The 26,565-nt window shown below is 41.9% G+C and overlaps 2 protein-coding genes across 9 annotated transcripts in view; both read right to left on the bottom strand.

Moving 5' to 3' along the window:
* Positions 1–23,559, bottom strand: part of NUP210L (nucleoporin 210 like) — a 146,830-nt gene extending 123,271 nt beyond the window's left edge. For both annotated transcript variants that reach the window (XM_066362390.1, XM_066362391.1), the window contains exons 1-7: positions 23,363–23,559; positions 21,711–21,847; positions 9,852–9,983; positions 6,040–6,133; positions 5,313–5,463; positions 3,138–3,270; positions 1,538–1,696 (exon numbers count right to left, since the gene is read on the bottom strand). In XM_066362390.1, coding sequence (XP_066218487.1) covers positions 1,538–1,696; positions 3,138–3,270; positions 5,313–5,463; positions 6,040–6,133; positions 9,852–9,983; positions 21,711–21,847; positions 23,363–23,559 — 1,003 coding nt within the window. The remainder of the gene's footprint in view (positions 1–1,537; positions 1,697–3,137; positions 3,271–5,312; positions 5,464–6,039; positions 6,134–9,851; positions 9,984–21,710; positions 21,848–23,362) is intronic.
* Positions 23,560–24,311: 752 nt separating this feature from the next.
* TPM3 (tropomyosin 3) overlaps positions 24,312–26,565 on the bottom strand; it is a 36,201-nt gene continuing 33,947 nt past the window's right edge. For all 7 annotated transcript variants that reach the window (XM_066362382.1, XM_066362379.1, XM_066362381.1 and 4 more), the window contains one exon: positions 24,312–25,916. In XM_066362382.1, coding sequence (XP_066218479.1) covers positions 25,913–25,916 — 4 coding nt within the window. In that variant the 3' untranslated portion in view covers positions 24,312–25,912. The remainder of the gene's footprint in view (positions 25,917–26,565) is intronic.

Genomic DNA, 26,565 nt, shown 5'->3' with positions numbered 1-26,565 from the left:
TGCATAATTTACTCCCTCCCCTACTCTAGTTCGCCTGCTACTACTTTTCCCTGATTCTCTGCACTTCAGGCTCATGTCTTCCTTGCTCTTCTTAAAACATGCCAGATATACTCCTGCTTCAGAACCTTTGCAATTTCTATTTCCTCTTCCTAGAGCTCTTTCACTCAGATAGCTGAATGGCCCTTTGCTCCAATGTTGCCTTATCAAAGAGGACTTACCTAACTTCCTTGAGTAAAATAGTGGTCTATATCCTCAGAGCTTAGAACAATGTTGAACATATAGCAGTAATATAATATTTGCTGAATAAATTAATTTCTTTCAGAGTTAAATATTCAAAGGTAGGAAATGTTTCAAAATCAAACACTGAGATATAAAATTCTAATGTTTCAATTATCTGAGAATTTAAATCCTCATTCTGTTCTTTTTTTTTTTTTTTTTTTTTTTTGAGAGAAAGATAGAGGGACAGGAAGAGAGAGAGATGAGAAGCATCAACTCATAGTTGTGGTTCCTCAGTTGTTCATTGATTGCTTTCTCATATGTGCCTTGACTGGAGGGCTCCAGCTGAGCCAGTGACCCCTTGCTCAAACCAGCAACTTTGGGCTCAAGCCAGAGACCATGGGGTCATGTCTATGATCTCACATTCAAGCCAGCGACCCCGCACTCATGCTGGCAACCATGGGTTTCTAACCTGGGTCCTCAGCATCCCAAGCAGATGCTCTACCCACTGTGCCACTGTCTGGTCAGGTTCTTTCTGTTTTGTTTCCATCAACTACAATAAAGCTCTATATATCTCTCTCTGTTATATCCTTACAGAGTAGGTTAGTGAATTTTAAAAAATTACTCTCAACAAATATTAATTAGCCATCTTTTCTCAATTATTCATGTAAAAATAGTAAAGAACAAATTAATAAACTTCATAAGTTCCTCCAAACTCTGTTTTCCCCAGTCTCAATTTCACTGAGCTTGCAAATAAGCACTAAAATCAATAGATCCTAAGCTCCAACTATTTTCTCTACCTACCCTCTGTAGAAATTATAATAATAATTTATAGTTCTGCCTGACCAGGTGGTGGCGCAGTGAATAGAGCGTTGGACTGAGATACAGAGGACCCAGGTTCGAGACCCCGATGTCGCCAGCTTGAGCGTGGGCTCATCTGGTTTGAGCAAAGCTCACCAGCTTGGACCCAAGGTCTCTGGCTCGAGCAAGGGGTTACTCTGTCTGCTGAAGGCCTGCCATCAAGGCACATATGAGAAAGCAATCAATGAACAACTAAGGTGTCGCCACGAAAAACTGATGATTGATGCTTCTCATCTCTCTCCGTTCCTGTCTGTCTGTCCCTATCTATCCCTCTTTCTGACTCTTTCTCTGTCCCTGTAAAAAAAATATATATATATAGTTCTTTGTTAAAACAAAACCTATAGAAAATAAGTGTAGTGGTATTATAATCACTCAAAATTATTTTTTACCAAAGAACAACATGTCTAGGCATGCTGAGGGAAAGGTATATTGGCAGGCTAAAACTTGAACGAAAGGATACTTTTATGAACAAAGATAAGATTAGTTTGGCCCAGTTGGACAGCAGTCACCACGGCTGTCTTCTCATCCAGTAAAGCCACTTTCCCAGACGGAGACTCATTATATGCAATTCTATGGTCTTGTAATTCCAGTGTATAATGTTCCAGGGGAAACTCCATCTCTGAAAGACATGAAAGTTACATAAATATAAAGAGAGAAGCCATTCCAGTAGACAACAGTGTATTATTTAGCATATTTTTTAAGATTTTAAAAGGAAAATCAGGAAGCAGCCTAGATAAGAGTATTATCTGCTTGTAATTTCCTTCCCACTATAATGAATTCCTCTATATAGCCATTTGTGGGGATTACTATATAATTTTATCATTGGTATTGTTTGTATTCTTACAAACCAGTGAACTGAGAGTAGCATAAGGAATCCCACTAGGTAAGTTAGGAAAGGGTTAATGTTAATAAAGTCAATGCACATTTTATAAACTTACTGGGACTTTTGGGGTCAATACAGTATTAAATTTTCAGTTAGGCCCTGGCCGGTTGGCTCAGTGGTAGAGCGTCGGCCTGGCGTGCAGAAGTCCCGGGTTTGATTCCCGGCCAGGGCACACAGGAGAAGCGCCCATCTGCTTCTCCACCCCTCCCCTTCTCCTTCCTCTCTGTCTCTCTCTTCCCCTCCCGCAGCGAGGCTCCATTGGAGCAAAGATGGCCCGGGCGCTGGGGATGGCTCCTTGGCCTCTGCCCCAGGCGCTGGAGTGGTTCTGGTCGCAACAGAGCGACGCCCCAGAGGGGCAGAGCATCGCCCCCTGGTGGGCGTGCCGGGTGGATCCCGGTCAGGCGCATGCGGGAGTCTGACTGTCTCTCCCCGCTTCCAGCTTCAGAAAAATACAAAAAAAAAAAAGAAAGAAAAAAAAAATTCAGTTAATGGCTTGACCAGGCAGTGGCACAGTGGGTAGAGCGTCGGGCTGGGATGTGGAGGGCCCAGGTTCGAGACCCTGAGGTCGCCAGCTTGAGCACGGGCTCATCTGGTTTGAGCAAGGCTCACCAGCTTGAGCCCAAGGTCGCTGGCTTGAGCAAGGGGTCACTCGGTCTGCTGTAGCCCCCGGTCAAGGCACATATGAGAAATCAATCAATGAACAACTAAAAAACTGCAATGAAGAATTGATGTTTCTCATCTCTCTCTCTTCCTGTCTGTCTGTCCCTATCTGTCCCTCTCTCTGACTCTCTCTGTCTCTGCCACCAAAAAATAAAAAAGAAATTTTCAGTTAATGAACTGAATTTCTCAAGAAACAACTTTGGCAAAAATCATTTAAGTTCCTTCAGGTAAAGTTTCTTCACTTGCCCTACAGAAGCTAGTAAGTTTTTGGTTGTTGTTTTAATAGAGAATTCAGATGCCTATGGTAAGTGAAGCTAAGGAATCAAACTATAGCATTTAAATTAAGATATGGGAACTATCTCTGTCCAGTATTAGCTCTAGTATAGCAATCAGGGAATATTTTATCACAAAATCTAAAAAAGATTTTGCATACATTACATGGAGCTACTACTCATGTTGTCAGCAGAAAGGATTTGGGAGATGTTAATTTTAGAAAAAAAAAAATAGACCACCTTACCTGTCACTCTTCCCTGAACCAATTTTGCAACTCGGTATTTAATATATGCTCCTACTAAGAGATGAATATCATGGGATGGTACAAGAAACACATTTTCCAAAACAAGCAGACGTATCAATGCTGCTGTCACTTTCTAAAAGAGGAAGGAAAAAAACCAAAGTTTCCAAACTTTAGGAAAAATTCTCAAGGCCACCTTCCTTGTTAAAAGTTTACTTCTTATGTTTCTTTTAAAACATTTAATAAAGATTTTAAAATGCTTTCTTAATCACACATCATAATTTCAGTTAGCCTTAAAAAGTGATCATGAATCTTAATATATTAACATTCTAAGTGATCATGAATTTTAATATAATAGTATATTAATTTTCTAAGTCACTCAAACTAAGAATAAAACATAATGAGCCTTTTAAAGAAGAGTAAGTAGGTAAATAAAAAGGCAAGTATGCTGAAATGAGAAAAGGTAAGACTTAAACTGTAATGCCACAGAAATTCTTTTAACCAGACTCCACTGACTTTCCAGATTAAGTTATACTCTATCTCCTGTTGAACATACTGATTCTTGTGAAGGCTTACCCAACACAAGATCGGTATGCTACTCTCTAGGATATCCAAACACTTGTATTCCTGCCACTTGCATTAATGCTAACCAAAAGACTTTTTTTTTTCTCCAAACCTATTTATGCCAGTTGCACTTTGCGTGTGTGTGTTTGTGTGTGTGTGTGTGTGTGTGTGTGTGTGTGTGTGTGTGTGTGTGTCAGAGTCAGAGAGAGACAGAGAGAGGGACAGATAGGGACAGGAAGGGGAGAGATGAGAAGCATCAATTCTTCGTTGTGGCACCTTAGCTGTTCATTGATTGCTTTCTCATATGTGCCTTGACCAGGGGCTACAGCAGACCGAGTGACCCCTTGCTCAAGCCGGTGACCTTGGGCTCAAGCTAATGAGCCTTGCTCAAACTAGATGAGCCCGAGCTCAAGCCAGCAATCTTGGGGCTTCAAACCTGGATCCTCTACATCCCAGTCCAACGCTCCATCCACTGTGCCACCGCCTGATCAGGCATGGCAGTTGCACTTTTAATTGTAATTTAAAATTATATAATTGGCCCTGGCTAGGTAGCTCAGTTGGTTAGAGCGTTAGTCCCCATATGCCAAGGTTGCAGGTTCCATCCCTGGTCAGGGCACATACAAGAATCACCCAATAATGCATAAATAAATGGAACAACAAATAGATGTTTCTCTTTCTCCCTTTCTCCCTCTCTCTCAAAATAAATTTTAAAAATTATAATTATAATTAAATAAATAAACCATGGACGCAAAAATAGAGCACTTGTTCCTACAAAAAAGTTAAACGTTTTGAGCCTGACCAGTGGTGGCACACTGGATAAAGCATCGACCTGAGACACTGAGGTCCCAGTTTCAAAACCTTAAGGTTGTAGGCTTGAATGCAGGCTCACCAGCTTGAGCACGAGGTTGCCAGCTTGAGCATAGGATCATAGACATGACCCCATCCTCACTGGCTTGAGCCAAAAGGTCATTGGCATGAAGCCCAAGGTCGATGGCTTGAGCTTAAGGTTGCTGGCTTGAGCAAGGGGTCACTGGCTCAGCTTGAGCCCCCAGTCAAGGCCCATATGAGAAAACAATCAATGAACAACTAAAGTGATGCAACTACAAGTTGATGCTTCTCCTCTCTTGCTCTGTTTCTCTCTTGCACTAGGGAAAAAATAGAGAATTTAAACTTTTTGAGAAGTTAAAAGTAAGCTGTTCAAATATGCTGCTATCATATTAGGTGTGAGAAATTTTAAAATCCTTGAAAAATATAGAATATGTACTCAAATTGCTTCACATATGTCTAATTTTTCACTTTACTATAAAATGAAAATGAAAAGAAAAAAAAACTAGAAACTAATTTATAGAAGAAAGAGTATGTATGTTTTTAACTATTGAACTTTTGGTCAAAGAAAGGTCTTGGACCTTTCTTTGTATTTGTAATTAGGTAATAAAATGTTTAAGGAAAACAAGGGGTTTTTTTTATGTTTACCTATTCAAATGACTTTTTAAATTAAATGACTATTGGCCCAAATTATATTAGGTTAGAAAGCTTCTACTCTAGTAAATATAAGAAACTATATTTTATGTAGTTAAGACCAGTAAATGAAAGTTTATAGTACAAACTTTTTACCTTATAAAATGGCTCATAAATTTGAACTTTTACAACAGCAGCACCAGTTCTAATACCAGACACCAAAATTAAATCTCCTTGTTTCTCTTCTTTTTCCATCTCAGCTATATATGCTGGGGGAGAATATTCTGCTTCAGAGTATTTTAGAATCCTAAAGAGATTTAAAATAAGGTTTGTTTCTAATAGAATCAAACAATCAGTTTTCTTCCAAAAGGCACTAAGCACCTTTAAACATAGTTTCTTCATTGTCTCTATATTGTGTAAAAGGTTTTAAAATCTGTTTTCCACAAGGACTAGATAGAAGAAAAGTATTTAATGTGCCTCTGGCTAAAACTGCTGTCAGACTAAAACCTGGATTATCTGAGAGCTATTTCTTGGTAGTGAGACAAAATTTCATACTATTTTCCAGTTACCGTACTGCAGCACGTGCAGATAGCTGGAACAAAATGGCCAGAAGATACACCTAACTCAAATAGTTGTATAGTCCTGAGTGTGCGAACTCCTTTGCAATAGTTCAAATTAAACTATCATAAAGGTACTTATATCCACACCATACTAAATCTATATCCTACAATATCAAAGACATTCCCCCCACTAAATTTATCTCCTCCAAAAGAGTCTGGATAGCAGTAGTATCAACGCCCACACAAATGATTGCTATTCAGTGTGCTGCAAAGGCAATTGTTTCCTTCTGAGACAGATGGTTTATGTTAGATTACAAAGTTACCTAATTTTGCAAGACAGTTCTTCTCTTGATGATTCATTATCCTGGGCAATGGTCCACTCAAATTTCATCCCTGCCAAACTACTAAAAGTATTTCCTGCAGAACAAGTCAAAAGCAGACAAGACAAAATCACATACTCAAAAACATTCAGGTATCTTAAACTAGAAAGGGAAACCTAACTAGAAAAATTTTAGGTCTGTTTTCATCAATAAGTAGAAATATATCATTAATAAATTAAAACACATATACCAGAAAGATCCCTACATAAACAATATTAAGTGTTGGCCTGGCTGGTGGCTCTGTGGATAGAGCATCGGCCCAGCGTATGGACATCTCAGATCAATTCCCAGTCAGGGCACACAGGAAAAGTGACCATCTGCTTCTTTCTCCCTCTCTATCCCCCTTCTCTCCCTATTCCCCTACCGCAGGCAGTGGCTCGATTTGATAGAGCATAGCCTGGGGAGCTGAGAATAGCTCGGTTGGTCTCCCTCGGTACTCAAGCATCAGCCCCAGACCAGGGTTGCCAAGTGGATCCTGGTTGGGGTACATGCAGGAATCTGCCCCACTATCTCCCATCCTCTCACCTAAAACAAAAAAAATCTTGCTGTACAAGCTTTCTGAAATTAAAAAGGATTCAAAATGATTTTCTACTTAACAAAAGTTATGCCACTTTTTCTGTTTCTTTTTATAGAAAGACCACCTAATAGTCTACCTCAGGGTTGACAGCATCCCTAACAAAAAATTTACAGAAATGAGGTTCTAGCCTGACTGGTGGGGGCATGGTGGACTGGGCATCAGCCCGGGACTCTGAGGGCCCTGGTTTGAAATCCTGAGTTCCAGCTAGAGAGCAGGCTCATGGGCTTGAGCACAGGGTCGCCAGCTTGAGCACAGGATCATCGACATGATACCAAGGTCACTGGATAGAGCCCAAAGGTCGCTGGCTTGAGCAAGGGGTCACTGGTTCAGCTTGAGTCCTCTGGTCAAGGCATGTATGAGAAGCAATCAATGAACAACGAAAGTGCTGCAACTACCAGTGATGCTTCTCATTCTGCTCCCCTTCCTGTCTCTCTTTCTCTCAAAAAAAAAAAAAAAAAAAGATTCTAGAATTAAAAAAAATATTTTGGCCCTGGCCGGTTGGCTCAGCGGTAGAGCATCAGCCTGGCGTGCAGGAGTCCCAGGTTCGATTCCCAGCTAGGGCACACAGGAGAAGCACCCATCTGCTTCTCCACCCCTCCCCCTCTCCTTCCTCTCTGTCTCTCGCTTCCCCTCCCGCAGCCAAGGCTCCATTGGAGCAAAGATGGCCCGGGCGCTGGGGATGGCTCTGTGGCCTCTGCCTCAGGCGCTAGAATGGCTCTGGATGCAACAGAGCGACCCCCCAGAGGGGCAGAGCATTGCCCCCTGGTGGGCATGCCGGGTGGATCCCAGTCGGGCGCATGCGGGAGTCTGTCTGACTGCCTCCTCGTTTCCAGCTTCGGAAAAAAAAAAAAAAATTATTACTGGCCCTGGCTGGTTTGTTCAATGGTAGAGCATCGGCTCGGCATGTGGATGTCCTGAGTTCAATTCCCCATCATGGCAGATAGGAGAAGCGCCCATCTGTTCTTCCACCCCTCCCCCTCTTGTTTCTCTATCTCTCTCTCTCTTTCCCTCCTGCAGAGAATGGGGGAAGAACAGGAAGAATCAACTCATAGTTGTTGCTTCTCGTATGTGCCTTGACAGGGCAAGCTTGGGGTTTTGAACAGGCGACCTCAGCATTCCAGGTCAATGTTTTTATCCGCAGCACCACTAGAGGTCAGGCTAGAATATTTTAATACATTCACTTTTCATATTTAAAAATTATTCTTGGCCCTGGCCTGGTAGCTCAGTTGGTTAGAGTGTCATCTCAATATGCTAAGGTTGCAGGTTTGGCTTCCAATTAGGGCACATACAAGAATCAACCAGCCTGACCAGGCGGTGGCGCAGTGGATACAGCATCGGACTAGGATGCAGAGGATCCAGGATCGAGACTCTGAGGCCGCCAGCTTGGGTGTGGGCTCATTTGGTTTGAGCAAAGCTCACCAGCTTGGACCCAAGGTCGCTGGCTCAAGCAAGGGGTTACTTGGTATGCTGTAGCCCCACAGTCAAGGCACATATGAGAAAGCAATCAATAAACAACTAAGGTGTCGCAACGAAAAACTGATGATTGATGCTTCTCATCTCTCTCCATTCCTTTCTGTCTGTCCCTATCTATCCCTCTCTCTGACTCTGTAAAATAAATAAATAAATTAATTAATTATTTAATTTTTTTTAAAAAAAGTATCAACCAAGTCAACCAATAGCCCTGGCCAGATAGCTCCATTGTTTGGAGCATCATCCAAAAGTGCAGAAGTTGCCAGTTCAATCCTTGGTCAGGGCACATACAGAAATAGCTTAATGTTCTGCTCTCTCTCTCTTTCTCTCTTCCCCCCCCCTTTCCCTCTCACTAAAATCAATCAATCAATAAAAATGAGCCTGACCAGGCAGTGGTGCAGTGCATAGAGCATTGGCTTGGGATGCTGAGGTCTCAGGTTCAAAACCGCAAGGTCATCAGCTTGAGTGTGGTCTCACAGACATGACCCCATGGTCACTGGCTTGAGCCCAAAGGTTGCTGGCTTGAAGCCCAAGGTCACTGGCTTGAGCAAGGGGTCACTAGTTCGGCTGGAGCCCCGAAGTCAAGGCACCTATGAGAAAGCAACCAATGAACAACTAAGGTGTTGCAACTATGAGTTGATGCTTCTCATCTCTCTTCCTTTCTATCTGTCCCTGTCTATTTCTATCTCCCTTGCTTAAAAAATCAAAATAAAAGTAAATAAATAAATAAAAATTAAAAAATCAATGAATGCATAAATAAGTGAAATAAATGGATATTTCTCTGTCTCTCTTCTTCTCTCTAAAAGTCAATTAAAATTTAAATTTTTTTAATTTTTTTTATTTATTTATTCATTTTTAGAGAGGAGAGAGAGAGAGAGGGAGAGAGAGAAACAGAGAAAGAGAAGGGGGGAGGAGCTGGAAGCATCAACTCCCATATGTGCCTTCACCAGGCAAGCTCAGGGTTTCGAACCGGCGATCTTAGCATTTCCAGGTCGATGCTTTATCCACTGCGCCACCACAGGTCAGGCAAAATTTAAAAATTTTTAAATAAAAATTTTTTCCTGAATAGTTCAGAAAGAAGCAGTAACTTTAAATGCTTTAAATGTATTATAATATTAGCATAATATATTAAAAGCAATATATCATACAATCAGGCTAAAAACATGGGTATGGTGGTGGAATGATTGCACATTATGAATATATTTAATACTTTTGAACTGTACTCTTAAAAACTGATTGTGATGACAAATTTTATATTATATGTATTTTATCACAATAAAAACAAATTGAAGAAAATAAGGCTCAAGAAAGACAAATTTTAAATTACAAAACTTTTTCACAGGTTTACATTTAATTCTCCTGGCCTATGGAAAGTAGACTGATCAAAACAGAACTAGCAATAAATTCCAAAAACTGTTCTTAATTGCTGCTAGGTATTATCAGCAGAAGCTAAGTGGTAGAATTTGGATATTCAAGAAACTTCTGAGATAACCAATAATTAATATAGCAGAAAAATTTTATGAAAGCATTAGCTAATGAATATACTGAACCATACTCAGAACTATTAACCTTCATGTACGTGAGCTTCATATGAGAAAATAAATATTATTTCAATTCTACTTTTATCTCTTAAGTTTCTCTTTCCAAGTACTAAACACAATGAAGTATTACGTTACGTAATTTCGTTGAATTCTCTGAAATTCTTTACCTTTAGCATCCAATGCCCTCACCATCAGTTCCAGTGGTGAATCATCTACATAGACTTCCCGAGTTCGAGATATAATTTCAATGCTGTCTATCACATCAACCTTAACATCACAGCGCAGTTCATGGTCAGTCACTATAATGAACCCCAAAACCAAGAATTTAATTCAACAGGTCATGAATCTATTAAATGTCTTAAACACTCAGAAACTTATTCTAAATTTTATGAGAAGGAAAGGCTGGCCCTGGCCAGCTGGCTCAGTGGATAGAGTGTTGGCCCAGTATGCAGACCTCCCGGGTTCCATTTCGGGTCAGGGCAAACATCAGAAGCAACCATCTGCTTCTCTTCCCCTCCCTCTCCTCCTATCCCTCTCTTCCCCTCTTGCAGGCAGTGGCTTGACTGGTTCAAGCCCTGTCCCGGGCACTGAGGATGGCCTGTTGGCCTGTCAGCCTCAGGCACTGAGGATAGCTTGGTTGATTCAAGCATCTGTCCCAGATGGGGTTGCCAAGTGGATCCCGGTTGGGGCACACGTGGGAGTGTATCTCTGCTTATTTATGAAGGAAGGAAGGAAGGAAAGAAGGAAGGAAGGGAGGGAGGGAGGGAGGGAGGGAGGGAGGGAGGAGAGAGAGAGAGAGAGAGAGAGAGAGAGAGAGAGAGAGAGAGAAAGAAAGAGAAAGAAAGAAAGAATGAAAGAAAGAAAGGCTGTTAACAGTTGCTTTTGACCTGTGGAAGAAAACAGCATAAGACAAAATATATATTATATAAGAACTTCTGTTTGTGTCTGGCCTGTGGTGGTGCAGGATAAAACGTTGACCTAGAATGCTGAGGTCACTGGTTCGAAACCCTGGGCTTGCCTGGTCAAGGCACATATGGGAGTTGATGCTTCCTGTTCCTACCCCCTCCTCTTTCTCTCTCTCTCGCCCCTCTCTAAAAATGAATTTAAAAAAAGAACTTCTGTTTGTAATAAAAGACACTAGACCAGTGGCTCCCAAACACTGATCTACAATGATGTTTTAATTCACCTATGGAAAATGAGATAAAAAATTTAAACAGCAATTAAATTTGTTCACTTTTGGGCCTGGCCAGTTGGCTTAGCGGTGTAGCCCAGCGTGTGGGAGTCCTGGGTTCGATTCCCAGCCAGGGCACACAGAAGTGCCCATCTGCTTCTCCATCCTTCACCCTCTCCTTTGTATCTCTCTCTTCCCCTCCCGCAGCCAAGGCTCCATTGGAGTAAGGTTGGCCCGGGCACTGAGGATGGCTCCATGGCCTCCGCCTCAGGCGCTGTTGCAGCAGAGAGATGCCCCAGAGGGGCCAGGCATTGCCCCCTGGGGCATGCTGGGTGGATCCCAGTTGGGCGCATGCAGGAGTCTGTCTGCCTGTCTCCCCTCCTCATCTCACTTCAGAAAAATACACACACACACACACAAAAAAAAACTATAGTTTTACATTCTATCTTACTTTTGAAGTATTAAAACGTTTTTCCTTTTATAAAATTATGGTAATAGATTTTTAAAAAATGTATATAAGAAAGTAAAATGGTCGCAACCATATGGTAGTCCTACCAAAAAAAAAAAATCTATTTTTTAATTTTTTTCCCCTTCTGGACCACAAGATTAAAAAGCCTGGAAGCCAGGTATTAGATGCAACCAGAGTCCCAGTCAATATAGTCATAATGAAATTCATAAACACAAATTTCAGAAATAGTACAGAATGAAATGAGGATGAAGTAAAAATGGTTTTGTATTATCTTTAACAATACTCCTTCCTATCACATTTATCATGTGTTAGAGAACTATCAGCACTGGCCGGTTGGCTCAGTGGTAGAGCGTCAGCCTGGCGTGTGGCAGTCCCAGGTTCAATTCCCAGCCAGGGCACACAGGAGAAGTACCCATCCGCTTCTCCACCCCTCCCCCCTCCTTCCTCTCTGTCTCTCTCTTCCCCTCCTGCAGCCAAGGCTCCATTGGAGCAAAGTTGGCCCAGGCGCTGAGGATGGCTCTATGGCCTCTGCCTCAGGCGCTAGAATGGCTCTGGTTGCAACAGAGCAATGCCCCAGATGGGCAGAGCATCGCCCCCTGGTGGGCATGCCAGGTGGATCCCGGTCAGGCGCATGTGGGAGTCTGTCTGACTGCCTCCCTATTTCCAACTTCAGAAAAATACAAAAAAAAACAAACCCAAAAAACTGTCTATATAACCAGCCCATTCTGCTGTTGTAACTGTAACTATACATTTTTAGGTTTAAATTCATCTTCAAGAAACAAAAAGCAAAGTCATTATCATTGCAATACCCCAAATTACTAATGGACATCAGGGGTAAACTCTGTCCCTAACTATAATATTGGTAAATACCCCTCAAAAAAGGCTAAAAAGCATTAAAATGTTATTTCAGTAAAAGTAATACTTTCTTTCACAAGAAACATAAAAATTGAATTAATTATCCTGAAACTGCTTTATATTTATACTATGGCTCAACAAATATATTGTAGAAAATGGGTGCCAGGTTTCTACTGTCAGAGAAAGAAGTTACCCTGTGCGGCAGGATTAGAACCAAAGAAATTAGTATGAGCTCAGGTTTATTTTAATATATATGTAAATAGATTCAGAAGTAGATATAAATATGTGTATATACATGGGTTAGTGTGTGTGTGTATGTATGTGTATATATATATATATTTCTTTGCACTATCTGCTGAGAGGGCCTAAAGTAGTAACACTCTAGGAACAAGTATACTATTACCCAGACTCTGGTTTCTTTTCTTTTCTTTTTTATTTTATTTTTATTTTATTTATTGATTTTATAGAGAGAGGAGGAGGTGGAACAAGAAGTATCAACTCAGTTGCTTTACTTTAGTTGTTCAGTGATTGCTTGTCATATGTGCCTTGACCAGGCAACTCCAGGGTTTTGAACCAGCAACCTCACCATTCCATATCTGTACTGCCTGTGGCCAAGGCTAGGCAGGTTCACATTGAATTCGGGTAGACGGTAGAAAAGCTGCGGAGCTGGAAACGGTTGGGCCATTCCATTTAATAAAGTCTCACAATGCAGATGAGCACGCAGGCAGAGGAAACTGTCTCTCAAGCAAACAAACAGCAAAATGACCCCTCACAGTGGCGGGCAGGATATCCACCATCCACAGTGCCCCCGATCACAAGCACCCATAGCCATACATAGGCCATACATACGTGGCACTGCCATGTGCTCATGCACTAATCAGGCAAAGGGCTTGCAGCCAGTAAACCAGTGAGCAAGCCCAATACAGCTGCCCCACAGTCCACCCCTTTAGGGTTGCTTGCCTCACAATCTACATGACAGGAAACAGACTACAGCAACAGCAAAATTTACACAATAATTACAAAGGTACCCTTCACAATATCTCCCTGAGCACTTTGCCCAGGGTGTCACCTGGAGGCCCACCTCTAACTCCCTACCCCATGGTAGATAGAAGGGCCTGTATAGTCCAGGGCTGTGTCCAGGGAAACCGTAAAGTGTCCTTGGTGCAGCTCTGCAACTGGATGAGAACCAGTGCAGGAGGGCCTCCACAGGTGCTTCCCCCCGCCCTCCGCCATCAGGGTCTCTCATATTGTCCAAAAGCAGCATGTCTATCCATCAAAGCGGCTGGTGCTCCCCCCCTGGTCGCAGTCCAAGAGTCAGTCCATGATAGCCCAGCTGTCTGTGCGAATCACCACAGTAAAGGTCTGTTACAGGCAAATAGCCATACAGCTCTTTATTAACGGATCTCAGCACTTTTTCATAGTGTGCTGTCCATTGCCACAAGCCCCATCTAAACCCCTCAACAAGCTCACAGGGCACGGCAGGGTCAAACTGTTAAGCTTGTGTCACCTTAACAGTTCTTTTAGCTGCTGCTGCTATAGAAAAAAAAAAGCACCTATTACTTTCTAATGCCAACACCTGCAGCACATTAAAGGGGGCCAGTGGATTGCCAATTTCACATGGGGCCTCCGGCCCCCACCCATCCCTGTCAGACAGGTCCCTCACTCTTCCCCCTATTCAAACTGGGACAACAGGTCTTGGGGATCCTGTAACCTGAATGCCAGCCATTTTCTGTCTGATGCTGGGACCACCAGCTTCCCCGACTTTTTCAGCAGCTGAAACCTCTGTTCTGACTCAAGTTGCCGCCAAAGCTCCAACAAGACTTTATTAGGTTTACCATCTAATTTCACTCTATCTGCCCTGGCCAGAATCAAATCTATCCATAACTGTGTTCGAATAACTTTCACAGGCCCGTTTCTCTTGTTAGTCAGGGGGCGGGGGCATGGTCAGCAGTCCTCATAGCTTTACGGTCTACCTCTGTTCCAGAGAGCATCATGCCACCCACCCCTATGTCCCGCAGCCACACCAAGCAGGCTGTCAGGGGTTCAGTAGGTTTCTGCCTGAATTTCACCCCCAACTCCATCAACTCTGCCTGGGTGTAGGGCCAGACCACAGAGTGCTCCACTACCTGGGGAAGAGACTGTGGTTGCCTGAGGAACTCTTGGCTTTACCTTCTTGGCAACCACCAGCCAGGCTCCAAGTCTGCAGACAGCAGTTGCAGCCCGAGCCTCCCCCTCAGAAGAGTTGAAAATGCCTGCTCCTGCTGACTCAGAGCCACTCTGCTGGCAGGAATGCAGCTCCATCTCCTGTGCCCACTTCAGCTCCTATGGCTGCCAGCTTTCAGCCTAAAGCTGACTCTGGAGCTCCTGAACCTGCAGTTGTTTCTCCAACAGCCATCGCTACCAATGTTCAGCTTCCAGGGCAAACTGCAACTCGTGAACCCATAACTCTTTGTCCAGAGACCTCTCCAGTTCCAAGCACCATTGGTGCTCAGCCTGCACCTCACACTGCAACTCTCAGACCAGGTCGGTCTCCCTCTCCAGCACTTGTTCCAGTTCACACTGTCTTTGCTGCTCAGTATGCAGCTCATCCTGGAGCTTTTGACCTCACTCAGCTTCTCACACAGAGCTCTTGGTTTCTTCTCGGATTGTAAAAAACACCCAGCCCACAGTCCCCACAAGGAGAGCCACTGGGAATAACCAATCCTCTATTCCATCCCTCAAGGGTTTCAGCGGCTCCATACCAATCTGCTCCAAACCCTGCCCACTATGCCAGATGTAATGCTGGTGGCCGAGGCCAGGCAGGTTCACACTAGATTTGGGCAGACAGTAGAAAACCTGCAGAGCTGGAAAGGGTTGAGCCATTCCATTTAATAAAGTCTCACAACAGCATATAAGCACACAGGCAGGGGAAACCGCCTCTCAGGCAAACAAACAGCAAAATGACCCCTCAAGGTGGCAGGCAGGCAATCCGCCATACACAATCCCCCCAAGTATAAGCACCCACTGACTTATATAGGCCGTACACACGTGGTGTGCCATGTGCTCACGCACTAATCAGGCAAAGGGCTTGCAGCCAGTAAACCAGTGAGCAAGCCTAACACAGCTGCCTCACAGGAAGTTATTTTGTAAGATGTAAAATATCTTCCTTACAGAAGAATTCCTTTAGTAAGTGCAGAAAGAATGAGGGAAATAGAAAGTTATCCTTAAAACATGACAGTAGTAATTGCTACAGGCAAGATTCATGAATAAATGTTAAAATTAGTGGCTGAAACTTTAGAGAAACAGGATATATTAAAGTCTCTTTCCCAAATATTAATTCTTGTGGTGGTTTTAATATACATGTCCACAAATCCTTTAACATGCCTCACTCCAGGAGCTGAAGCTTAATTTCTCTTCCTTTGAATGTGGGCTGAACTTGGTGATTATGTGTAATGAATGAGTAGCATATGGAAAGAGAAAAAGGGTAACTACAGTGAAGAAACCTGACAGACACTACCTTAAGCAAGTAATCATTAATAATCTGTTGATATCATGTACCCCCCGTTACAATGCAATGAGGGGGGCTTTTCACTTCTATGGTTTTCTTCCTGAAAATCTATAAAACAGACTAATCATAAGAAGATATCAGACAAACCCAAACAGAGACAGTCCACAAAATACCTGACCAATACTCTTTAAAGTGTTAAAGTCATGAAAGACAAAGAAAGACTGAGGAATTGCCACAGGTCAGAGGAGCCTAAGGAGACATGACAATTTAGTAAAGTGATGTCTTAGATTAACCCCTAGAGCAGGGGAAGGGACATTAGTGGAATATTAGACGAAACTGGATGAAGAGTATATGGGAACTCTTCATACTATCTGTGTATCTCTTCTTTAAATCTGAAATTATTTTTTTTTAAATGTTTAAAATTTTAAGTTGATATTCTACATAATCAATATTAACTTCTGAAGACCGCCTGACCTGTGGTGGCGCAGTGGATGGAATGTCAACCTGGAATGCTGAGTTGGGCGGTTAGAAGCCCTGGGCTTGCCTGGTCAAGGCACATATGGGAGTTGATGCTTCCTGCTCCTCCCTCTGTTCTGTCTCTTTCCTCTCTCTCTCTCTCTCTCTCTTTCCAATAAAAATGAATAAATAAAATCTAAAAGAAATTTTTTTTAATAATATATAAAATACACTATTAAAAAAATAATAATTGAAGACCAAGATATGGTATATGGGCCAGAACAAAGAGAAGAAATCTCACAGAATCTGCTGGTAGAATATACCATCAAGGAAGTGACCCAGGAATTACAAAGGAAAGAAAGGGTAAATTTAGATAATATAATCTGGCACGAGATAATCTAGCACTAATTAAATAGGGGAATTAAATTCCTTTCTTCTGTGGAGAAATATGCAGGGTAATGACAGAATAGAAGCAGCTGTGACCTTACATAAACTATGAAAAGCTAGCCTGACCTGTGGTGGCGCAGTGGATAAAGTGTAGACCTGGAACGCTGAGGTCGCCGGTTCGAAATCACGCACTTGTCTGGTCAAGGCACATATGGGAGTTGATGCTTCCTGCTCCTCCCCCCTTTCTCTCTCTCTCTCTCTCTCCCCCCCTCTCTCACTCCCTCTCTTCTCTAAAATGAATAAATAAAATAAAAATTAATTAATTAATTAATTTTAAAAATATGAAAAGCTTTGTGCAAAACTGCCTACTCACCTGACTACTTCAATAGCAGAAAGCTTTTCAATACAGGGCCATTGACCATAAAAAAACAAAATGACCTTGGATAACTTATAAGTAAATTGAGAGTAATCAGGAGAAACAGAACATTTGACTTGCCTGCTTTAAAAGAAACCAGTATCTTTATTAAATAATATAACGATTAGTCTTATTTACATGTCCATATTACTTCAGGTCCACACAGAAGTGAGATAATAAAGAAAGGAAAATGAATGAGATAAAAAGGATGAGAGTTGATCCAGGAAGATAAGGCAAAAAAGAAAAAGATAAGAAGCTGATGAGAGAACCAAAGAAATGTGGAGCCAGACACAAAAAAAGAGGGAGTAGAAATGATAACTCCTTCCTGCTGCCCTGATTCTCATTTATCCTACCTTGTAATCAACTCCTCTGTAGAATATAATTATAATCCACTGCAGCAACTAATCAATCAATATGTGCTTATTAAACATCAACCACATGCTGAGCGCAGTGCAAAAAGTACTGATCACCCATTTCATTCTAACAAAGTCATCCAGTTGTCCAAATGTTTTCTTCATCCTCAGTGTGAGCTTTTTTCCACCGTAAGTTATCTCCAAACCCCTCTGCTATCCTCAATCTAAGATTAAAAATCTAGATTTCCTGCAACAAAAAGGCATATGAATATATTTATAGACTACCTCTGGAAGGATAGAGGTGGTTGCCTCTTGAGGAAGTGAAATTAGAGAAAAACTGACTTTTCATTACATAACTTTTTATGTTGTTTGAAAGTCTTGCCAAATGGAGGTAATGCCTAGTCAAAACAAAACAAAACAAAAAGAATCAAAAGATATAGCACTCTTACCAAATTAAGTAGGCCCACCTCTAGTCTCTCATCTCTATCCATCATCTCTGTCACACCCACAAATTTTCTTTACTACACTATCACCAAAAACAAAATTCTAAGCACCTAAATAGCAATGGAATGCTTCAAGCTTTACTTTTACATATGCCTTATAATTAGTAGGCAATTCAAGGCCCTGGCCGATTAGTTCATTCGGTTAAGAGCATCATCCCAAAATGACAAGGTTGCGGGTTTGATATTTGATCAGAGCACATAAGGAAAGCAACCAATGAATGCATGGCTGAGTGGAACAACAAATTAATGCTTCCCTTCCCTTCCCCTCTCTCTTCCTTCCTCTCTCTGTCTAAAAATCAATCAATCAGTAAAAAAATTAAGTCCTGGTCAGATAGCTCGGTTGGTTGGAGCGACATTCTGAAGCACAGAGGTTGCAGGTTCGATCCTGTCAGGGCACATATAGGAACAATTCGATGTTCCTGTCCCTCTCTCCCTGCCTCTCTAGCTTAAAAAATTTTTGTTTTTAATAAATATAAACAATTTCTTTTAGGCATGCGCCTCCCAGCTACCTTGGTTGGTTAGAGCATCGTCTGAAGCATGGAGGTTGCCTGTTCGATCCCTGGTCAGGAATCAATAAAATAAACATGTAAAAAAAAAAGTCCTGGCCCTGGCCGGTTGGCTCAGTGGTAGAGCATCGGCCTGGCGTGCAGGAGTCCCAGGTTCGATTCCTGGCCAGGGAACACAGGAGAAGTGCCCATCTGCTTCTCCACCCCTCCCCCTCTCCTTCCTCTCTATCTCTCTTCCCCTCCCGCAGCTAAGGCTCCATTGGAGCAAAGTTGGCTTGGGCGCTGAGGATGGCTCTGTGGCCTCTGCCTCAGGCGCTAGAGTGGCTCTGGCCGCAACAGAGCGATCCCCCGGATGGGCAGAGCATCGCCCCCTGGTGGGCATGCCAGATGGATTCCGGTCAGGTGCATGCAGGAGTCTGTCTGACTGCCTCCCTGTTTCTGGCTTTGGAAAAATACAAAAAAAAAAAAAAAAAAAAAAGTCCTGGTTGGCTCAGTGGCACAGCGTCGGCCTGACAGTGTGGATGTCCCAGGTTCAATTTCCCGACAGGGCACACAGAAACACACATCTACTTCTCCCCTCCTCCCTCTCTCTCTTCACCTCCCACAGCCATGGCTCAACTGGTTCAAGGGAGCTGGTCCCCGATGCTGAGGATCCTTTGTGGAGTCTCTGCCTCGGGCACTAAAAATAGCTCAATTGCCAAGCAATGGCCTCAGATGGGTAGAGCATCCCCTAGTAGCAGGCTTGTTGGGTGGATTCCAGTCAGGGGCACATGCAGGAGTCTGTATCTCTCTCTCCCTACCTCTCACGTAAAAATAAAGTCCCCTCCCTCTTTGCTCTCACCCCATCCCATTTCAGAGTGCCCATTCTTACTCAGGTGAAAATGCACCTAGTAGGACACTGAGACTGGCACTGATCATTAGAAGTCTCCATCATCTATGTATACAATTATTTTTTTTATTTTTAAAAAATTTTTATTGATTTTTTTTTTAGAGAAAGGAAAGGAGTGAGAGACAGGAACATCAATCTGTTCCTGTATGTGCCCTGACTGGGGATTGAACTGTGCTTCAGGATGATGCTTTAACCAACTGAGCTATCCAGCCAGGGCTGTATACAATTATATTATTAGCAAAATATTAATTTTGGGAAAGTTGATTTAAAAGATAGTTAATTTTGGAATATTTACAAGTCAGATGAAATTAGGCTGAGAGCCTGATTTGACATTTTTCCTAGTAAATGTGTGAATGAATCTCGATATCAGAATGAATTCATATAATTAAGAGTAATTAATTACATTAAAAATAGTACATGTGACTAAAGCAATGCTTCTTTTATAACTTTGGCATTTTCCTCTATCCATTGTAGCAGGTCTGAATGACATGGTCCTCAAAGAGTCTCATCTTTGAGAATCTTACAACATATTGCATTGATTCTAAGACACTCGCTTTTTGACATTTTACTGTCTCTGAAATTGGGATTTTATCTTATAATGATGAAATCTTAAAATTGTTGTCATCCAGGCAGTAGTTATGACATAGTTATCACTGACTGAATATTAAAGGGCCAGCATCAAATGGGTATTAGTAGTTGGAAGAAAATCAGGTGAATAATAGTGGAACACTTTTTTATCGTCAAGAAACCAAATGGTTAAAGAGACAGGTTGGGAAAGGTGGTAACTTGTGCTAGGAACCTTTCCAAAGCTGGAGACAAAAACAATTCTATATAATTGCAAAGCCAACTTAAGAGTCCAAATAGCTTTTAGGTGTTTTTTGTCTTTGATTCTTTTGAGAAATGCCTCATTATGAACAGTATTGGTAGCACAGGGAATGTGTTGTAGGAATAAACACAGACATTGATGATTCCCAGTCAAAAAGTGATTCAGATGAGGCTGAAATGTTAAGGGAGGAGGTAGAAATGTTAAGAGAGTTTTTAGAATATCATAACCATTCATTTTACTTACACTTTTCTTTTTATTAAACATGAGAGTGATGTATAATAAAAATAATCATATAATTAAGTCAAAGAATTCCTCACTAGGTATACAGTATAAATTCTAAATGAAGAAAAGTATAGTTTGTCGATATTTTTCTTTCTTAAAATAATAGTGGTACATAAAAAATAGGTTTACAGTCTAACCAAGTGGTGGTGCAGTGGGTAGAGTCAACCTGGGTGCTGAAGGCCCAGGTTTGAAACTCCAAGGTCACTGGCTTCAGCGCAGGCTCAAGCTCACCAGCTTGAGTGCAGAGTTGTTGCCTTGAGTGTGGGACCATAGACATAACCCCAGGGGTTGGTGGCTTGAGCCCATAGGTCACTGGCTTAAAGCCCAAGGTTGCTGGCTTGAGGCCAAGGTCGCTGGGTTGAGCAAGGGGACTGGCTCAGCTGGAGTTCCCCAATCAGGGCACGTATGGGAAAGCAATCAGTGAACAACTAAAGTGCCACAACTACAAGTTGATGCTTCTCATTTCTTTCCCTGTCTTTTTGTCTCTCACTAAAAAAAAAGAAAGAAAAAGGTTTATAATAGATGGCATCCTCGATTATATAAAATATGGTATAACATTTTGAATTTCTCTTTAATAACATAGAAATATATGGCCTATAAATATGGCAATGAAGTGCCAGAAACTCAGGAAAACAAAGAGACCTGAACTTATTTTGGATATAAATAGCATATCTTGAACTGCTCTGGTCTAAAACAGATTAGTACAATACTTCCCAAAGTTTAGTATGTATGAGAATCACCCGGAAAGCTTGTTTTGGGCCCACCCGAGAGATTCTGATATAACAAAACTGAGATGGGGCCTAAGAATTTACATTTCTAACAAGCTCCCAAATATAGGTTCAGAGACCAAATTTCAGGAAGTACTAGTCCTTATATTACTGCCTTTTGCCTCACTCAAGACCAATTTCAGACCATAACACCTAAATTAGTTCCAATAAAGAATTCCTTACAATCAGAAAAAAACAAGAACTACATGGTTCCATACATTGGTGGAACATAAAAATGAGACTAAGAGACATGGACAAGAGTGTGGTGGTTACCAAGGGTGGGGGGAGGGAGGACATGGGAGAGAGGGAGGGAGAGAGTTAGGGGGAGGGGGAGGGGCACAGAGAACTAGATAGAGGGTGGCGGAGGACAGTCTGACTTTGGGCGAGGGGTTTGCAACATAATTTAATGACAAAATAACCTAGACATGTTTTCTTTGAATATATGTACCCTGATTTATTAATGTCATCCCATTACCATTAATAAAAATTTATTATAAAAAAAAAAAAAAAAAAGAATTCCTTACCCTCTTCATCAATTCAAACTAGTTTCCATTTTGTGTTAGGCACCATGCCAGGTGCTGAATATAACAACAAAAAAGGTCACACAATAGGATGCCAGAGTTATTTTACTGTTACATAGTGTGTTTTCTCTCAACATACCTATCTCTCGAGCAAGAATAATACTGCTGAGGCGTATGGGTTGGGTTGATTTAGCAATGAGTACAGCTTTTCGGGAACATAAAGTGCCGTTTTCATATAAAGGCTCAACAGTTACTGCATCATGATGGGTGGAATGCCTGCCAGAACAAAATGCTTAAGAGTATGAAATAAGAATGAGTGAGTTAAAATGAACTTTTGGTGAAACACATATTCTTTTAGCTTGTTCATATTACATACTATCAGATGTATTTAAGTGACACTCTTCAAAATAGAAACATTACTTAGGTAACAATATTTAAGTGGGAGAGACTGATCAGAACCTTTTTCTAATGATCCCATGTGTCAAGTTACATCCCTTCCTCAATATTTAAAATTAGATTGCTACACCTGGTAAGGTGGCTCAGTGGATAGAGCATCACTCAGATGCGCTGAAGTCACAGGTTTGATCCCTGGTCAGGGAACATAAAGCAGCAACCAATGGGTGCACAACTAAATGGAACACCTCAGTGGAACAGAAGTTGATGCTTCTCTTTCTCCCCCTGCCCCCTCCCTCTCAAATTAATGGAAATTAAAAAAAAATTAGATTGCTACATTCTTCTCTCAGTATCTAAAAATAGGATTGATGTTGTTTCCATTGATGAGAGAAGTGGCTTTCTCATACTCTGAGGAATGAATTTCCTTCAACCCTAGAAACTGGGCTGCTGATATCTAAGATAAAAAAGCTGCCAAAATTATGAGGTTTGAGTCCACCTCAAAAAAATCATTAATATGTTTGGCTGGATAGAATGACTTTTAATAATGAAAAGACCCCTTACATCATCCTGTCATGAAGTAACATCACACTGGGTTATCTTACAATTAGACTTCCTCATAAAATGGGAGGTAAACTTCTTACACTCTGACCAAACCTTAGTGCTTCTCTTGGAGATGGTAATGGGAAATCTACTACTCCTTTTAGGATGAACCTTCTGATACCTTGGAGCTCACTTCAATTAGGTTCCCTCGCACTTTAGGTAACCACAGAACTTATCATTGGGTCCTCCCACACACACAAAAAATCATCTTTCTATCCTCAGTCAGAAAGTCATCCCCCTAGAGTTGAGTACACTTTGTCCTCAAAGTTCAAGAAGGTTCCCTCATTTAAGGGGGGGAGACCATATAATACAGGCAGATCCCATCTTCCTTCACCCAAAATGAATATTTTCATATATATTATATGAAGTTTATACTTCATGGTCTCTGGGCTTCAATTCCCTCATCTGTAAAATGGGAGTAACTATTTACTTCAGAAGACTATAAAAACTGAGTTGTTTTGAGTTGCCTTCACATTGAAAACCCCACCTTGTTTAATTAATGGGGACCCTCACACCCCAAGCCTCTCTGCTCCTAAGTAAATTTTCCCCAACCTTGGGAACTCCTTCTCACGCCAGTGTATCATCCTGGGCATTCCTCAGAAAAGGCCCCCCACGTAACCTGAAGCTCGTCCACACGAGGGCCGGCCAAATCCAGGTCTGGCCACTCCACCCTCCCTCCTTACAGAAAAGTAACAAAGTGAGCACACAGCATTCCTGGCGTCGTACATGGGACGAACTCCTCCCATCCTTACTGGGTGGTAGGGGTATGGAAATCCTTGTAACCCCCCAACCCCTCACCAAATGTAGCAGCCCCGCTGCGCCTCCAGCAGGAAGGGCACTCGGCCAGGCTCCCGGCTGAAGGGTAGCAACACCTGGGGCACGTTAAGCTTGTTGGCCAGGGTTCCAAGCAGAACCAGAAGCAACAGGAGGCGGCGTAGAGGTAAACAGAAAAACAATCCCAAGCCTTGGCACCCTGGTGCCCCAGGCCCAGTCATGGCGACCACTCGTTTCAGGTTCCCGTTCAACTACAGCTGCGCCCTCAGCCGCTTCAGCCAATCCTCAGACGTAACGTCTGCAGGAGGTGGAGCCTCCTTCTGGCTCGGAATTATGGGAATTCCTTCATTAAGTGCTCTAGTAAGCCATCATAGAAACATTAGGCACAAACACAGCTATCTACTTAAATATTGGGTTACAAATCTTCTTCATAGTAAAAATAAAGTCTAAAAGAACTTTCCCAGTTTCGTTTCTCCTTCTATTGCCTACCTTATTTGGCACCAAGCCCTAACCCATTCCTGATATATACATAAAAAAAAATTTTGGCAGTAATTTCCATTCAGAAAATGGAATGTGCCAATTGACAGGAAAATTTTCCAGTCTTGAATATAAACTAACTGGTCGTTGTCAAGGGCGCTGTGTCATTCTCACTAGGATGGCAGATTCATGTCCAGCCTCACCACCAAGGTGCAGTAAATTCCAGGCACTAGTGTCTCAAAGCTAGCTTTGAAAGCTATCCACTCACACAGCCCATCTTTAAGCAAATACTAAAAGCACTTCTTGTTAAATTAACTTTTCCCCAAATATCCAACAGAATATCAGCTCAAAGGCTGTCTCGGGGCTGTTTACTAAAACCACATATATAGGAGTATGTGATCAGTGTTATATATTGTTGAAGTTAGTTAAGGATCACAAAGCCTAATACAGTTGTAAAGAAAAATGTATTGCTCACCAAGAAGATGCCAGTGTTAAATCAACCTATAAAAGGCCTGACCTTTTATTTCAAATCTTCACTTTTACGTGATAATACATGTTATCTTTATTTTACAGATGAAATTCAAAGATTTATATTAGGACACACAACTTGGAATCTTAGCGCCGAGTTTTGAACCCAGTTTTGATCTACCAAAGCGTGTACTCGAAAGTCCTGTTGCCATCACCCACAAAGATCTTATTTTTAATCCAAACCTCAGTTCCTGTGGAGAAAGCACACTTGAATTAGTAAATAAAAGTCAAGTAAGTCTGAGGGTTGGAGGGACTGGTTCTTTATTTTAAAAAGATACTTGTCAATTTTCAGTATCAAAACAGTTGCACTATTGGTTTCTCTTTCTCCCAACTGGCCCCCAAAGAGAGCACATCAAAGGAGAGTACATTTTAAGCCAGTAAGCTGCAGGATGCGCACCTAACAAAATTCACAGAAACCTCACCAAAAAAGGGGAGGGGCTTGGGTAAGGAAAGAAACTTTTAAAGATCAGCACACTGCCAGCCCAGACTGGAGTGAGCTCTCACAGCCAGATGGGGTGGCCAGTATACCCCAACCCCAAAGAAGCAAAGTTTCAAAATAATACAAAACTTAAAAAGTTTTGTACATAAACTATTCAAGATTTCTCCAGCACTGATACAAAGCACAATGAGATGGCACTTTTAGAGACAGCAGCTTCAGACCCAGAAAAGGGTGATGAGATGAATTTCATATGGCTAAATCAGTGACAAAAACATAATTTTCTTTCTTTCAAGGCAAAAAGCAAGTAACTGGTCACCTCAACATAAGGGGCACATGATCCATTCTGTGAACCACTGGGAAGGGGGTTAGATGGGACAGGATTTGGTCTCTGACAGAGGTCTCGTTTTAATTTGTTTGGTCACTTCTGATGAAAAAAATAAAACTGCCCAAAGATACCTTAAAGCTGAAACCTGAATATCACTTTTTTTTCCTTTTTTTGGCTAACTCCTAGAATCACCTGTCTGGTTTTGCTGGTACTTGGCACAAAGCAATAATTCCCCATAGTAGAGTCTTTCTCTGGGCTCTGTTTGGCTCAAGGTAAGGCAGGCCCATATCTCCTTCCCTTCTAGGGAGAGGGCAATATGGATTGAGCTGAAAAATTACCTTCTAAAAGTGAAAAAAGGGATTAGACTGCTGCTTGAGAACTGTGGCTTTGGAATGTTGTACAAATGGTTGCTACACCAACAACAAAAAGGTAGTTACAAAATGTATACATCACAACATGCTTTTCAAGACACTTTGCATTGTGCTCACATTCCCTTAAATGTTGTTCCAAAAGTTGCTCAACCTCTAGCCCAACCAGAATCTCTGGGAAGAGGCAGAAACAGTTTGGCGAAAAAGACATGTGGGGGGAGGGGGAGGCAGCGAAAGGAGAAAGCAGCCTTCCAGTTAAAAATCAGCCCTCAGTTTAAAGGTCAGCTTCCAGGCAGGCTGGCCTCAGGCGGAGTCAGGGTCAGAGGAAGGAGCAGCAGCGGGGCAGGACTGGGGTGCTCTACATCTCATTCAGGTCAAGCAGAGTCTGGTCCAGCATCCTTTGTGTACAGAGGTGTTCCTCTTTGGTGCATTTCAGTTTATCTAATGGGGGTAAAGGAGAGACATTACAAAACCAGAAGTAAATTTCAAGGCCTGACCACTCTGAAGATTGCTCTTGTTGCAGGGAAGCTGCAGACTAATAAAGCAGCAGCTGCCTTCTCAGCCAAAGAAGGGAGATACTGCACCACTCGATTTTGCAGGGCCTCTGGCTTGCCTACTGAAGTTGCAGGTGCCGCTGTATTTCTGGGGGAGTTGGGAACCTTATCAGTCATTTTCTCTTCCTCCCACTCCCAACCAAGCCTTATAGCTTTCGGTCCCCAAAGCAAGCAGTTCTAAACATCATCCACTCTTCTAGGCTTTGCTCACAGAGAACAATACCTACTTGAAGTGGCTCACTGGGGTTTGACCGCTGAGAATGAGGATTGTATATTTCTACCAGTAGAAATATCAGAATCTCAATTTGAGAAGGGTATAGGGGGATTCTTGTGCACTATATAGGCTTTCCTCAAAAAGTAAAAAGGAATAATTGATGAGATAAATAAAAGAAAGCCAAATGTACTATCAAGCATATAGGTATAAGCAAAACCTTGAGATTTTTCAGTTTTTGTCCAGAAGTAGCCTGCGACAGTTATTTAAAATTAAACATAAAACCAGGAAAAAGCAAGAGGGAAAATGTCAGGAGGGAAATACT

This window comes from Saccopteryx leptura, chromosome 2 (assembly GCF_036850995.1).
Source record: "Saccopteryx leptura isolate mSacLep1 chromosome 2, mSacLep1_pri_phased_curated, whole genome shotgun sequence".
In the NCBI taxonomy this organism is placed as follows: domain Eukaryota; kingdom Metazoa; phylum Chordata; class Mammalia; order Chiroptera; family Emballonuridae; genus Saccopteryx; species Saccopteryx leptura.
The sequence above is the reverse complement of the archived record's forward strand: the minus strand, read 5'-3'. Positions and strand labels throughout refer to the sequence as shown.